At 35.3% G+C, this 16,334-nt stretch overlaps 2 protein-coding genes across 3 annotated transcripts; one reads left to right on the top strand and one right to left on the bottom strand.

The window, feature by feature from the left end:
* The first annotated feature begins 3,385 nt into the window (after positions 1 to 3,385).
* Positions 3,386 to 9,340, top strand: LOC124437858 (serine/threonine-protein kinase H1-like). The gene is made up of 2 exons (XM_046987790.1): positions 3,386 to 4,442; positions 8,831 to 9,340. Exons 1-2 carry the CDS (start codon positions 3,606 to 3,608, stop codon positions 9,338 to 9,340), a joined length of 1,347 nt encoding a protein of 448 aa, XP_046843746.1. The 5' UTR covers positions 3,386 to 3,605.
* A 1,258-nt stretch (positions 9,341 to 10,598) lies between these two features.
* On the bottom strand, positions 10,599 to 16,077 carry LOC124437830 (TBC1 domain family member 20-like). Of its 2 annotated transcripts, none has more exons than XM_046987762.1 (9): positions 15,692 to 16,077; positions 14,374 to 14,586; positions 13,848 to 13,937; positions 13,359 to 13,453; positions 13,155 to 13,246; positions 12,975 to 13,076; positions 12,685 to 12,826; positions 11,682 to 11,872; positions 10,599 to 11,198 (listed from the first exon to the last, which is right to left on the bottom strand). In XM_046987762.1, the coding sequence occupies exons 1-9, from the start codon at positions 15,927 to 15,929 to the stop codon at positions 10,964 to 10,966; spliced, it is 1,398 nt and encodes a 465-aa protein (XP_046843718.1). In that variant the 5' UTR covers positions 15,930 to 16,077; the 3' UTR covers positions 10,599 to 10,963. The 2 variants fall into 2 exon arrangements, with proteins under 2 accessions (XP_046843718.1, XP_046843719.1); XM_046987763.1 differs by lacking the exon at positions 10,599 to 11,198 and adding an exon at positions 11,347 to 11,510.
* Positions 16,078 to 16,334: the final 257 nt, after the last annotated feature.

Below are 16,334 nucleotides of genomic sequence, written 5' to 3'. Positions count from 1 at the left end.
ATCATCATATGATGGTCTCTCTCTTCAGGTAAACCATTAAATACTTCAGTAGAGTATCAATTAGTTAAGTTGTGATTATTATTGTGTGCATTGCGATTTGGAAATTTGCCTTTTTATCTTTTGACTTTTGCTTTCTTGAAATGTGCAAATGAGTAACAAAAACATTTTGGAAAGCAAAATGTATGTTTAGGCGAAAATTGAGGGATTGTGAATACCAAAAGAATAAATATAAGCTTGAATATAAAACATAAACATAATTTGTGGCCTTAAAGTGCAGTGAAGTATTTGTACTCTGTTTTATTGGCTAATTTAAAAGCGAGTACACACACAAAATCATTTTATGCAAACAGATTTGAAGTTGGTATTTTCAAACTGATTTTATAGCCGTCAAAGTGGCGATTTTTGACCATTTTAAACAATTCTTGTGTAATTTTTTTGGCAGCCATGTTTGCTGCATTGACGTCATTGCAAGTACACATTCTCGACATGACAGTAGATATTAGGGATCTTTAGCAAGAGTACGAATACGACAACGAGTACGAAGTTTGACCGTGTAAGGGAATGGCACGAGAAAGTTTGTTGTCGTTGTCGCGTCATCAAAATTTTGTTTTAGCTATAAACAACAGAACGAACCTTTTTATTTTGAAAAATACCGACGTTTGCGAAGCAGCTACGGCTCGATTTGTTAATAATGATATCAACAAATAGGTAATACTGATTTTGCGAGAATATAGGACTCTTTAGAGTGAAAAATCTTCCCTATTTTAAGTTTTATGTACGATATTTGTACTATTTTATTGTTTGTTTACCTTTCACTTTGCGTTCGAAATATATGAAAGTTTTGCAGGTCATATTTTCCTTTTTAATGTACATCTGCGCTCAAAAAGGTTCTAAATTAAAGCCTGGATGCTCGAAAATAGTACTGTCGACAATTTCTTACAGAATGAAGAAATATATCTACTTTCTTTGCTTAAAAAAACATCGTAGTCGCGACTACGAATTTTTTACAAAACATCGTACTCAGATTGATGACGGCTACGTGTTTTTGTTGTCGCAACAATGTTTTTGCGCCAAAATGACGTAAATCGTACTCGTAGTCGTACTTGTAGTCTTTGCTAAAGCTTCCTACTATTTCACTGTCGACTTCCGTATTACTTATGACGTCAAATGAGCAAACATAGTGGCCAAAAAAAGGTTTGCTCTCGAGGACGACTTTTGGAGTTAAAATTTGTCAACTTCGACTCAACGTAAAATGGTCATAAATACATCAAACTGCTTACCAAAATCTAAATACATGTTTAAACGAGTAGAAAAGAGTACGGAAATTTCAATTCATAAACAATTTAAGCTCGGCAGGTAAGATTCTCGTTGAATAAAAAGTCTGGTCGTAGTTGAACTCGATATGACCTTCAAATCCTAAAAACAAGTGTGCTTGAAACTTTGTAAACAGTAAACACAGCAAACTAGTTTTAAGTCGATTTAACTCCCTTTGGACCCAGTGTAGCTACTGACTGTATATTATTGGGACTTTGATCTGCACTAGAAGTATTAAGTTTCAAGCAAATTCAAATCGACTTTTTCAAAAAGCTTCTTTGTGTTCGATACGAATAACCTTTTTGCAACTAAATATAATTTTATGCAACAAGAAGTGATTTTCAACAGCTTAAATAGAATTTTCAATTCAGCGTTTTGAATCCCTTATTAGCTAATTGAAGAGTTCAATAATCTTGGATTCAATCCTCTGAAGAAGGACTTTACTTCAACCGTTCAACTGAAAACAGTTGTTCTTATCGTAAAGAGATGTCTTGCATGAGAATCTATCTTTGCCACTTCAATGCTTCAACAAAATTGATGGTCGAAAATCAGCCAGCTTTTACATGACTGAAAAAAGACTCGTATTTTCATATTTTATCAAAGTGCTTTACTTTTGCTGACATCATATAGTTCATACGGAGTCCATTCCGCGAATTGTGTGATATTTATTGACAAATAAAATGTTGCTATTATACTTGACAGAAATATTTTATTATTTGAATAAAAAACTATTTTTAACTTTTCTTGAGAGGTACTTACATAGAATGCACGCTTTATTTTCTGACCGATGTAGATATAAAAAGCTTTCAAAGAAAATTTATAGTAACATCGTCTCAAGGAATTCGATATATTTCCTTTCAAAAATAGACGGGAAACAGTTTGATCTGATAACTTCACCCGAATGGCAAAAATAGATTTCCAACTGCAAAACTGTGATTAGAAATACTTGAATAATTATGTAAACAACGTGAACTATTTTTAATAGATATTTATGGAGACTAAAGAGACCACCTACAAAACCAAAACATCAATATATATTTACAAAGCTTCTTTTTGTAAATTTTCATGTCAGCATACTCTGCTGTTTAGCTGTTCTCATAATCTTTGCTTTCCGGAAAAAAAATAGTTATTGGAAAATGTAGTTGATCAATTAAGCCCTCAAAAAAATTTCCACCGTTTTTAATAAAATATGCATCAACCACTGACTTTATGACTTTCATTATAATCGATAATCGCAAAGCCAACGCATTCCATTTTATATTATCCTATTGTAGTGTCTACCATTGCGAAGCGGACCATTTACCAAAGACGTATTGTTTTATAATCTGCGTGACATCCCGCTGTATGGAAATTCTTTCCAGGTAACTCTATACAGAAACATACGTCAGCAAATACCATTGTAATGCGTTTAGACAATACAGAATTTTTTTATGCCAAAACTGTATCATGGAAATCGCCAAAGACAAAACAATGGCGGTTTTCTATTGTTTTTTAGATTTGTATCTTTAGAAAGACTTTGGCATTGTCGCAAAATGGGACGTTCTGTTACTGCTATGCTTCAAAAACATAGTCGAACTCTTTCACCCTAAAGCATTTTCTTCTCATCATAACTGCCGACATTTTTATTTGCGCAACAAATTCTTCCATTACGAAAATCTTATCTTTAAGCATTTGCGCGAGACATAAAGTCTTGCTGATCAAATCAACGTCGGTGTCTTTTGTTTGACGTTGTTAAAACGCAGTGAGATTTTTTGAAGCCGTTACGTAAGGACAGATACATTGTTGCGCTTCTTCCGACTCATCCGGATATGCTAAATTTTTCAATCACTACCTCAAGGGGTATATAAACACGAAATACTACGCCAGCACGTTCTTACGCACATAGCAGCAACTCGTGTTTATAAATTATGAACGGTAATTAAAGCAACGTGTGTTAAGCAGCCCTACAGCTCTGTTTAAAGTAGGTGTGTGCTAGTTTTGGGTGAGTATTTCTCCAATCAACGTCGATTGTTGGGAAACCTTTGACCTGTATGACCTACTGTGATGTAGCCAAGCAATTTGTAATAAAACCACTGGGCATTCGAGTTTAGCACTTACTCTCTGACGGTGAAATGTGTTGACCGTATCGATCGATGTCGTATTATTCACAAATACGGAAATAAGCGCGTACAAAGTGTTGAAATCACGCGCATGAAAGTAGATACATCTTTGTAAGGCTTTTATGAGAGCACATAATACAAGCTTTCATTCCACCGAAATCCCAAGCATCCTTCGATGATACTATCTCAATAATGGGCAGTTGTGTTACTCGTAGTAAACAAATTGAACCTATCTCAACCAGCAGTCGAGAGAGATGGAAAAACGAAGCGAAGATTGAGCAAGTTTACAGCAGAGTTACCGATGGAGGTCTTGACAAACGCGCCGTTTATGTTAATCAGTTCATCAAAGAGCGATATGAAATATTCACTTCCATCGGTAAAGGAGAGTTTGGTCATGTCGTTAGAGCTCAGGACAAACACAACAAAATGCCTTACGCAATTAAAGTGATTGAACTGACGCCAGACATTCGCGCTAAATCAAAAGTCGAGTTGCAAATCCTGAGGAAAGTCAACCATAAGTATGTCATTCGTTTGTACGAAGTTTACGCAACAACACGCCGGCTTTATCTTGTAATGGATTTGGCTACTGGTGGAGAGCTTATGGACAGGATTTCCCTGTTGGGAAACTTCAATGAACGCGATGCATCACATGTTCTGTACATGATCCTCGATGGTCTACGCTACCTGCACTCCAATGGTATCACCCATCGAGATCTCAAACCACAAAACATCCTTTACTATCATCCTGGAAGCAATTCGAGGATTATTATTACGGATTTTGGTCTTTCTGCCATGAGTGACTCGTCTCAAAATCCTGCAAATTACCTCATGAAGACGGACTGTGGTACTGTGGAGTACATGGCACCAGAAGTCATCACTCGCGCGCATTACACCAATGCAGTTGATATGTGGTCAATGGGTGTGATTGCATACATCGTACTGAGCGGCCGCCTGCCTTTCCCGCTCAATGGAAACATTCTGTCCACATTGCGAATGATTTGCTTTTGCAAGTACTCTTTTGAAGAGGAGGTAAGCATGTTTAACGTGTAATTTTACCGATGTTTTGGTACGTGTTAAAAAGGATCCCCCATAGAAAAAAATGTTGCACAAAACTATGCATGCTTTTTCAAAGATTTTGTCTGTAAAGGCGTGGGAGTAAACTTGTCGTGTTAAAGAATGCACTTGTCACTATTAATATCTTCATCATAAAATCATGAAAAACCGTTCATCGCAATTGTTTTCTACATTTCACTGGTTTTGCTAATTGCACAAAGCGTTTTCGATCGTTTGGTCATAGTATAGACGTCTATCTAAAAGACAAAACATTCCTTCATTCCTTCCATATAAGGGTTGCTTGAGACAGCTACGAAGATAAACGCAATATTTCTTGACTTTTTAATAAGCAGGCAAATGAATCATCAATTCTGTCGAGTTCGAATGAGCAAGCTAAAGACTAACTCGTACCATACTGTAATACTGAACATAATATCATTGCATAACTAATTGAGTTAACGCCAGTTTTGCGTGATCAATAGGTTTTTGTGTGTTTCTTGAGTTGCCAGTTGAAAAAGAAATACCTGCAAATCGTGCAAATCAAGCGTTTCAATACACATCACACGATAAAGAAACCTTTGTTCAACCTTACAGAAAAGAAAAATCTGTTTTCTTAATGTGCTGAAGGCATAATGGGTAATTCAACTTCCGTCAGGTCACTTCAGTACGTTTAAAGTAATGTACGATATGAAACATATGTCGACTTTGATTTAACCATTTACATTGTCGTTGCTTGTATTACCTATTGCTTGATTTTGAAACAAATAATATAATTCAGGCTGGTTGAAACAGTGTTGGAAACCTTTTAAAATCGCTCGAGATGCTCAAGATAATGACGTCAGTATCTGCAAAAAATGCGAATGTAATTTTCGAAAAAATTCTTTTTCATTTCCTGAGCATAAAACAAAAGCGAATGAAATAATTTCCTCTAAATATTCGCCATGAGGAACTTACAATGTAACAAGGATATCACACGCTCATTTTACAACATGGCGAAGAAAATTTAAGCACACCTTCTCAAAACTATATATTGAATCCTTTTTGTAAGTTAGGATTTAAGCATGTTCAATGATTTCCATCGATTATGTTTAAAAATGTTTAAAGTCTCGCCCCTTTGCCTTTAAAATGTTGAATACTGTCATGTATCTGTTAACAGCCTTAACTTGAACAAATCCTTTTTTCGTCTCTTGTTGCACATATGTATATAAAACCGTCGAACTTATGTTATTTGCAAAGAATACTCTTGTTTGTAAACTTATCTCGTAAAACTTCAGTTGTGAGAGATGGAAGTTGGATACAAACAGGAAATTTAAAGCCGCGTCCACTGAGACAATTTTAATGAAGAAACGTGCAAATTTTTTTTCGTTGTCATCTAGGAAAGTGTCTTAAATACTTCCTATATCGAATATCTCATTGTAAGATAAGGGTTGTTGATCAATGTAAGAAAAACCTTGTCAAATTTGACGTTATTTAGGAAGTCTAATTGTAGCTGACTGTTGCTAGAACCGTTGATGTGAAAAGAGTAAGAAGCTGAATGCATCAACATCATAAGAACAAATTGCATTTAATGTTGTGATTTTTAGGAATACTATTTGTATGTACCGTTGTTTTTTGACTTTGAAAATTCGAGTGAATTTGGCCAAATAATTCCCGGAAGCGCGTGGGTTGAAATCTTTTGCATCCAAAGTTATTGTCGATGAAAGCCAGTCGTATTTTTTGCCGGCCAAATAAGATTACATCTCGATGATTCTTGCACACTATGTGCAGTGAAATTTAATTTTTCGTTGACTTACAATGGGATAACTGAGCTATATAGAACTAAACATCAAACTTCAGGAAGTCCTTTGGAAACCTTAAAAATAATGTCTCAGTTTCAAGTTTGTGTTTAGACTCATCAACCTTCCCCTTTGGGCAATTTTTAACCCCGCAGAGATCAGAGAATTCGAGAAATGAAGTAGAGAACGAAAGAGCTTGTTTTGACATAGAACAGGTTCCTTGCTAAGCTGGGCTAGATTTACAAATTCCTCATTTCAAATTTCTACGGTGCTTAGCAAGATTTCAGACTTTAAAACGTGGGTGTTTTTATGAGAAACTATTTTTTCTGTATTTTGCCAAAAGGGACATGTTATTACTCAGATGTATCATATTTTTCAAAAAAACTGATCACCAGACTATGTGACGCTTATTCACAAATGGTTTAAACTTTGCTCCAAATTCTCGGAAACTTAAGAAGCCGCAGAAACTTTTAGGCCCTGTTTACATAAAAGATAGACATTATGAAATTAGTCGCAATTAAAGGAAGATATTTCTCAGAGCCCTGACTTATATTTGTTTTAGAAGATTTTTGAATCTTCGTGGGAAGCGCTATCGATTCTCAATTCGGACAAACAATCGGCTGAAGATAAGACTTCTCAGTGTTTTAGAAAAACCTAGACTAATTGCCAGACTGTACCAATTATTAAGTCGAAAAACAACTTTTCTTTGAGTATTTTTTCCGTTTTTCTACACAAAATCAGCAGGTGAACGCGTTTTGTAGCCATAAAAAATGTGACGGCATTTTTGTGTTTTCATCGAGTATTGTTTGTTTATTCAAGTCTTTCCGCAAATTTTCATATTTCTGAAAACGGTCAAGCAATGTCATATGGATGAAATAATTGTCCTTCTCGCGTTTCTCGTAATTTTCGGTTTGTTTTTGCTGCTTTTCGTGCTGTCGGTGTATCAAAATATGAACTATCGCCACAGGAAGATTATAGTTTGTCTTTCCCAATTTCCGTTACTGAAATGGCTGGCTTATCGGGATGACAACTTATCCGAAACGAAATCATTTTATACAGTTTCAGGCTATCTTTTCACGTCTGCAGATCGATTCCGGTTTAAAATAAATAGTGTTTTTCTTGTTTTCTTGTGTGTTTTGGCTGAAAGTGGGGTATATATCAAATTCTTTACAAATCATCGATTTTCCCGGATATTGAAATAAAATTCTTTGTTCAATAAGGTGAAATTTGAAAACAAAATGTTCTTTGAGAAGTTTCGGCATGATCGTGTGGGCAGCGCATCGCGTTTAGATAAGGCGTTCTTTTTGCTTTCAACAGCTTTGAAATGCTTTCATAATTGAGTAAAAGTATCTCCATCATATACGACGAACTTATTTTCCCATGAGATTAACTAACCTTTTTGGCCTTTAATTAATTAATGCATGGTCATATTAGCTACAAATTATTTTCTTTCCCTCGTAACCATGTTTAAGGTTGGTTCTAGAACATTATGTCACAATTACCAAATATTAAAATACTTTGAATTTTTGAACTTGACACTCAGTTTAACCGGTCATTACAGCACATTGGCGAGCAGATCAAATTAAAAACCGTGTTTTGAAAACAGATTTAAAACAATAGGACACGTGGAATGTGGTGTCATTAAAATGAGTGAGTGCGATTTAATTTCTTTAGCGCGTCATAAGCAAATAGTTTCAACAAGGCCGCAAAACGTTTCGTGATCAACCATGAGCTTTCCATATGCAAACGATTTTTGAGTGAATTGAAACAATGCCCATAAATCAAAGTACAAAGTTTCTCTTCGCAATTACGCAATCAATGATTGCAGTCATTTGCGCATGCGCGAGATCTGGACAGAAGTGATAACCAATGAGTGTTGAGTGCGATGCTCACTACAATTAAACTGGATTTTCGCTGAAGTTTGTTGTTGTATTTCATTCATACGAGCTTATCTTTTGTTTCATGTTGGACTTTGAGCGATACGTCAGGCTTAAGCAAGCAGTTTTATGAAATGAAAGGATCTTTAATGAACTATCCATTCCGTATTATTGCTGATAGGCTTGCATTGAAGATTTTTCGGTTTTACTACCCCCACAATTCTTCTGTCGTAACGATTTTCATAAATTGTGAAATGCTAAAATTTTATCTCTTGTTGTGTGGTTTGTTTAATCCTTTATTGAATACGATGATAATGGAGATTAATATTTCGGAACACAATGATGAAGAATTGTCATTTCTGTACGAGAGCCCAACATCATTGGAAGCATTTATTTTTCATTTGCAATTCTTTCCACTGCTATAAATCGTGCTTTCTGTGCTTATATTTCAACACTTGTATGATTATTTGTTTTATTTAATATATTTATCCTCTAAACATTGATGGAACTTCCATTTTTTTGGTTATACAACGCTCATGCAAATGCTAGCTACTAGTTCAAACCTATCGCTTTGTAAACAACTTTGTTTACGACAAATGTATGTTGACTTTATAGCTGTAGTTAAGAAGATTAGATTTTCTACACATGCTTCACGATTCATATGAATGATATCTGTAAACATCTGACGTCAACTACTTCTTTTCCTTTTCAGCCGTGGAATGCGGTTTCCGACGAGGCAAAGACCTTCATTAGATCGTTGCTTGTTGTTGAGCCCGCGAAGCGTTTGACCGCTGCTCAAGCTCTTAAACATCGCTGGATAAGACGGAAGACTCACAATAAACAAAACCTACAGAAATCCATCAGCTCCAATTGGAACGATTCTAGAACTTCGCTAAAAAATGAAAAGGGCTTAAAATGCCAAGCTCGGGAAATCTTACAAAAGTCGAAGCCCAGAACAAGCCATAGGTCAAGCACAAACACAGCAAGATTGCACAGAAAGCCTTTGGACTCGATAAGCTGGGCAAGAAGTCCAGAAGGACACACCAAAGATCGTAAAAGCAAAGTTAGGAGTCACGTGTCGAGAAAGGGATCGAACAAAAAACACCAAGAGAAGAAAATAAGAAGAAGTACAAGAACTTCAAGGAGTAAGATAAGTAATGTAAGGTACACCAAGGGATTTAAATTGTTAAAAGAAGCGGGAAAAGGGATAGCGAGAAACTGACGTCAAAGGTCAATACAAATGACGTGGCCGGCGTTCAGTTGAGGAAAAAACAACTTTCGTCAACTCTGAGCACGAATTCAAGCACAAATGACAGTCTGTACTCGGAGTCAATCAATCAGAAAATTACCGTTAACGCAACCGTGAATGTGAGAACTTCATGCAAAGAATTGCTCAAGACAAACTTAAACATGTCAATGGTTGAAAAAACCAATGAAATCGATGTCAATGGTAATTTAGCCTGTGAAAATGAAACATCGTCGTCCTTATAGCAACTATAGAGTACGGCTAGTAAAGTACTTTAGTCGATAAGAAGGCGAGCGTTGAAAATATACTCCTACCTGTTTAAGGTTATGGTTTGAGAACTCATCAACGTTTATATGGCGCTTATTGTATACATGGAGAGCAGACAATTTAAGGCAAGGTCCCTCTCTCGTTCTTCTATGTAAAGAATTTCAACTTTCTACTTTATTGAACAGTAACATTGTATATAGTAATGGCTTAAGAAAAGTATGATAATTTTTTTAAGCAGTGAGATGAGAAATGAGAAAGTCTGCTTAAACATAGCATGAATGAAAAACAACATTCAATTTACAATCTACCAAATGTGGTGTGTTGTATTTTCGAAAATTATCAAAGTATCATTGCTTACGTTCATGCAAAAATAAAGCAGGTTCGTAGCGGTCAATTTTGAAATATGTGTATAAGATGTAAATTCACGAACTTTTTGCTTTTATTGATTTTTTTTCCTTTGTAAAATGTAAATACTTGTCAATATTTTATATATTTGTAATAATAAACAAAAAATCTACAAATAACTGAACAAAATCACCTTAAATTATATTTACAGTATCGTAAACTTTGTATACTATGAAAATCTTTAACAAAAATGCTTTAAATCTTGTGTACATAACTATTTTTGATTTTTTGCTTGCTTTGAAATATTTGAACGCGATTTAAGAAATAAAAAAGAGCAGTTAAACTTGTGTATATATTGAGCTTTTATTCGTTTCTTCAAATAGATCTGTTTTCAGATAATTATACTTGTGTGAGTTTCGGGAATCAAGCATTTTTTTGATTACAAAAGTAATGGCAAGTAAACTTTTTCTTTGCGTAGTTAACCGTCCTGCACAAATTGAAAGTCACACACGAGATATTGACGCTGAAAGACTTCTTTTTCTGGTGATTTTTTTTGTGAATAAAATAAAAACGGACGAAGCCAAAATCCACAACTATTTGCATCGACAATCATCGAGAAAAATTTAGAAGCGCAAAATATATATTTCAGATAATTTAAATCAAATATAAAATACACACTATTACTACATATTACTACAGCTAAATTAGTTGCGAACTAAAATGAGTTCTGTATACGGAGAACCAAATCAAATTTTAATCTGTCAGTGGAAAAATGAAAGCCAATCTTTCATCATCAGTCATTTACAATTCTTTATTTATCACAAAACTTTGTTTCTTCTTCTCAACACCGTAAACTTTGGTTCCACCAGATCTTTCGTTAGGGGGCGGGGGGCGGGGCTATACTTTCAAGACACTATACTGAGCATGCGCAAACTTGATGACATCGCGTTCATCATTCAAAAATGTTAAAAAATTTGTCGACAATAATCAAGTCCATCTCTTGGCTGTTGTTGTGACGACAAACATCATAGTTGCTAAGCCAGCGGACAACGCCCAAAATGCATATTTTGCAAACACTCCCGAAGGATCATAGCTGATATAATCACTTTGTAATCCTTCCGTGGTTTGATCTATACCTAACCGTTTTCTTTCGCGCAGAACACTGTCGGGACGTTGTCTCAATAACTGTTTCACAAACTCGTCATGAGCATTTACGGCTGAGCTGGAAAAATGATTGAAATCATCATGTTCGCAAACGTATTTCAAACTTTCTTTTGAGGCAGCTTGTGTGAGCAACTATTCGTGAATCTACTTGGTTTGGTTGTCCAACAGATGTTTTAATATATAGGTATTTTCATAATAATATTTTAAGCTTTCTTTTCTGGCAGCTAATGTGAGCAACTAATCATGAATCTACTTGGTTTGGTTGTCCAACAGATGTTTTAATATATAGGTATTTTTATAATAATATTTTAAGCTTTCTTTTCTGGCAGCGTGTGAGCAGCTAATCATGAATATGCTTGCTTTGGTTGTCCTAAAGGTATTTTGAAAGACTTAGGAAAGAAATTAAATTTTACGACAAAGATATTACATTAGCTATGTTGGCTAATACGTGAAGCTAAATGAAATCAATTCAAAGAAACTTAACGAAAGACGATGGAAGTTATTGATTCAAGACAGTAAGCATTGGCTTTGTAACAATCACCTTTCTCTGAGGCATCTCTTGTAAGCAGAATTCAGCTTTTGCGGTGAATAGCGTTTGAAGAGACTGTGGGCTTTTTCAACAAGCGCTTCCAAATTGGACGGAATATGCGTCGGTAATGAACATAGAAAATGATGAACAGAACTCATTTCGCAGTCACAGGTCAACAGTTCTTGACGAAAATATATAACGAGCTGAAAGAAGACGGAAGAATCTGTCAAAAAAACTGTGGTGAGCTTTCGTATTGATATAAGGTATCACTCAATGTTAATATTCTTTAATGAGAAGATCAGAAACGAAAAATCAACTCAGTTTTTAGCACCGTGAGCTATCCAAAAGTTCGACTGTAAAATGATGACAATACAAACAAGATTTCGGAAACGTTGCGGTAATGCATTACTAGTCACTAGTCACTAATTATTTTTCACAATTTAAAAAGTAATTTTCGAATAAAATTTGAAAACAGAATACTTGACTTGCACTCGATTAAACCATGATATATAGTCTAGTTCAACTAAGGCAGGTTGTTTTTAATCAATTTTTCACGAAATCATGCCATAGTGGCTGTACTTAGGTCACATATGAAATGTACTATAAGTAATATTTTCAGGATTGAGTATTTCAATAAAATACAGAACAACGGTTACTCCATATAAAGTAAGCATTTTGGTTCAACGTTTCGATTTTATTAAGTCACCATCAGAAATGACAATGACTGAATAGACATGATGACTAAATTAAGTCGAAACGTTGAGTCAAAATGCTTACATTATTTGAAGTAACCGCTGTTGTGTATACTATGAGTAAATATACTAATTATTTCTTCTTGACCTTACACGACAACAAAAGCAAATGAAACTATTATTGCTCAACTGTTTCAAGAATAAAATAAATGAAACCTTTGTGTTTACAAAACCCCCAATGTGCAAAGCAACATAAGATGAAAGTAGCTTTGTTAATGTGTTAAATAAACAAAAATATAGAACCCAGTCCTCCCGATTCTTACAGCAGCTCCCAGGTAGATTGGCATCAGTGGATGCGTACCAAGGAACAAATCAAATATCCGGTAAATGGAAACGGGATCGTTGATGACGTGAGCAAACCACGTGATGAACCAACTCAACGCGAACATGTGACCAACATCGGATCTGTAGAAAGAAAGAAAAAGATTGATTAAAACACTTTGAATTCAAATTTCACGACACAATATCGAAAGTCAGTAGGAATCGACTTTTTAAGCAACAGATATTTACAAACAGAATCCTCCACGAACCAACAGTTGAGTACAATGCTCACCGTCTCAAAAACAGCTCAAGTTCACCGTCGGCCTCTTCAATTATGGAGTGGATGAATGAAAGCATTTGACTCGTCCGTTCCATGTTACGATCCATGAAATCTCTTAAATTATCAAAGTCATTTATCAGTTTTCTTGTGGAATTGAAGATTGTGAAGAACTACGACAAAACATCAAAGAACCTTAAGTAATGCAAGGATATTTTCTCGAGCAGAACCGTCGCTAAATCTTCTCCGTTGACCAGTAATAAAGTGACAGCTATATCATGGTAGCCCTGAATATTTAAAAGAAATTAGTGGTTGAAACTTCGATTAAACGACCTCAACAAAAATCCCACAGTGATCTCGTTATTTTCTAGAAAGGGTACATGTTCGAGGTGAGCTTACCTGATAATAATGTAAGTCAGGATGACGACACAGAACTCTCATGATTATGTTTATAACCTGTCGTTGCATGGCTCTTCGTTTTGAAAGTCGTAGATCTAAACGGGTTGTTTTGTTTTTCAAGAAAAGAACGATAACATAAAACAATATAAAGGGATGACAATATAGCAACAAAAGTACTAGCTGGTATGTACTATGTTGTCCATATGCGTAGCCATACACCTAGAGGAAAGCGACATAGTGTACTACTATGTACTATTTTATCCATATAAATACCTAGAGGAAAGCGACGTTTTGTACTACTATGTACTATGTTATCCATATAAATACCTAGAGGAAAGCGACGTTGTGTACTACTATGTACTATGTTATCCATATAAATACCTAGAGGAAAGCGACGTTGTGTACTACTATGTACTATGTTATCCATATAAAGACCTAGAGGAAAGCGACGTTGTGTACTACTGTGTACTATGTTATCCATATAAATACCTGGAGGAAAGCGACGTTGCGAGCGCTTGACGTCTAAATGAACTTGATTCCAATATTTGTTTTTTCTGAACATTTCCTCCTCTTCAAGTGCTGAAACGAAACGTATTATAAGAAAATAGCGCGACCTTGCAGGCAAGTTTGATAGTGCTAAGTAAATAACTACAAAATCTTTGCTTGTTATTAAATATTGATTTTGCAGAGTCAAAAAGAGACATAGTTCCCTATACGGACTAAATACATCGCTAGCCACTCAATTGTAGACCCATAAAGTAAGCAGTTCCTTCGTAATACATAGTCAATGGTATGTGTTTATAGATTTAAAACGCTATACTTCATGTTATGCTTTGATTGTTGATAAATGTTTACTGAAATAAAATGTCAACATAAGCCTTCCTTGATGACCTAAACACCATGAGATTAATGTGCTAAGATTTTAATTTTAATCAATGTGGAAACCAAGAAAAATAAACATGATTGTATCTGATTTAATGGCCCTCGTTTAAGTTTAATATTTATTAATCTTTACATTGTTTTTTTCGTTTCTTTGAACCTCCAGTTGCCTTGGTAATGTTGTAGATATTGACTTGAAGTAATTTTGGCCAGACCTTTGTACGGATGTCATTATTTATCAAACCATCACCGGTTGTTGCTAAGTAACCTAATGTTTTCACATCAACTGGGTCCGCCTCCAGAGCATTCTCGATTCGACGTATCTTCCCACGAAGACGGGATTCTGAGGCTTTATGAGAAAGAGAAAGTAAATGGTTGTTTATATTATGAGAATTTCTAATGACTTTACAAATTTAAATATTCTTATCAAAAGTGATCTGATGTTGAAACTTGAGTTCTTATACACTCCAGTCTAATGTCTTCATCAGGAGTGATCTGATGTTGAAACTTGAGTCCTTATATACTCCAGTCTAGTGTCTTCATCAGAAGTGATCTGATGTTGAAACTTGAGTTCTTATACACTAATGTCTTCATCAGTGATCTGATGTTGAAACTTGAGTCATATACTCCAGTCTAATGTCTTCATCAGGAGTGATCTGATGTTGAAACTTGAGTCGTCTAATGTCTTCATCAGAGTGATCTGATGTTGAAACTTGAGTCCTATATACTCCAGTCTAATGTCTTCATCAGGAGTGATCTGATGTTGAAACTTGAGTTTTTATATACTCCAGTCTAGTGTCTTCATCAGAAGTGATCTGATGTTGAATCTTGAGTTCTTATATACTCCAGTCTAATGTCTTCATCAGGAGTGATCTGATGTTGAAACTTGAGTTCTTATATACTCCAGTCTAGTGTCTTCATCAGAAGTGATCTGATGTTGAAACTTGAGTTCTTATATACTCCAGTCTAATGTCTTCATCAGGAGTGATCTGATGTTAAAACTTGAGTTTTTATATACTCCAGTCTAGTGTCTTCATCAGAAGTGATCTGATGTTGAATCTTTAGTTCTTATATACTCCAGTCTAATGTCTTCATCAGGAGTGATCTGATGTTGAAACTTGAGTTATATACTCCAGTCTAGTGTCTTCATCAGAAGTGATCTGATGTTGAATCTTTAGTTCTTAGTCTAATGTCTTCATCAGGTGATCTGATGCTGATGACTTCTTAAGTCTAGTGTCTTCATCAGGAGTGATCTGATGTTGAAACTTGAGTCCTAATGTACTCCAGTCTTGTGTCTTCATGAGTGAGATACTCCAGTCTTCATCATTTCAGCGTGATCAGAATTTTAATTGAAAGACCTAAAACATTTCTATACTACTTCGTCATAACATAAATCTCTCTTCCCAAAATATTTTCAAGAAAAACAGGGCATTTCCGTGACCCTACGTCCTTACCATAATATACAATCTGTGCCATGATACCTCCACTCTGCACTATCGTGTTTTTCTCGCTCTCTTTTGGTCGAAAGCAAAAATTCCCATTAGACCATACGTATGTATCGTCATTTACTGTACTATTTGAATCAGTCTGCCCAGAGGACATTGCATTTGAAGCACGAAACAAGGAATACGGAAATTCATCTAAAAATTCTTTCTTCTTTACGCCGCGATAAAAATATGTCGATGTATACATAGAACATGTAATTTAAAACAGGAAAAGTTTAAAATATTGGCACAAAGTTAAACGACCGACGATGCCGCGGCATAACGATAAAACCTTCTTTGTTTTTGTTGATCTTCGCAGACGTCCATATTGACTTTTAATAAGGTTAAATTATGATGCCGGGGGGAGGGATGTGACGTACTTACTATCACGGGGGGAGGACTGAAGAAAATCCTCAGTCCACAAACACAAATATGTCGTTATTATAAAAGGTTTTAAAGTTAGTTTTGTTAGCCGAATTTGCACTGTTTACGTTCTAGATTTCTCTGTAATTCCTTCTTCTTTGTCTTATGGCTGATAATGACTACAGATTTCTGAATATTTGAAATTATGACTGCCCACACAATTGGCGGGCTTTCCAGTTTCAAACAGCTT

This window comes from Xenia sp. Carnegie-2017, unplaced genomic scaffold, assembly GCF_021976095.1.
Source record: "Xenia sp. Carnegie-2017 unplaced genomic scaffold, XeniaSp_v1 HiC_scaffold_17, whole genome shotgun sequence".
Taxonomy (NCBI): domain Eukaryota; kingdom Metazoa; phylum Cnidaria; class Anthozoa; order Malacalcyonacea; family Xeniidae; genus Xenia; species Xenia sp. Carnegie-2017.
The sequence above is the reverse complement of the archived record's forward strand: the minus strand, read 5'-3'. Positions and strand labels throughout refer to the sequence as shown.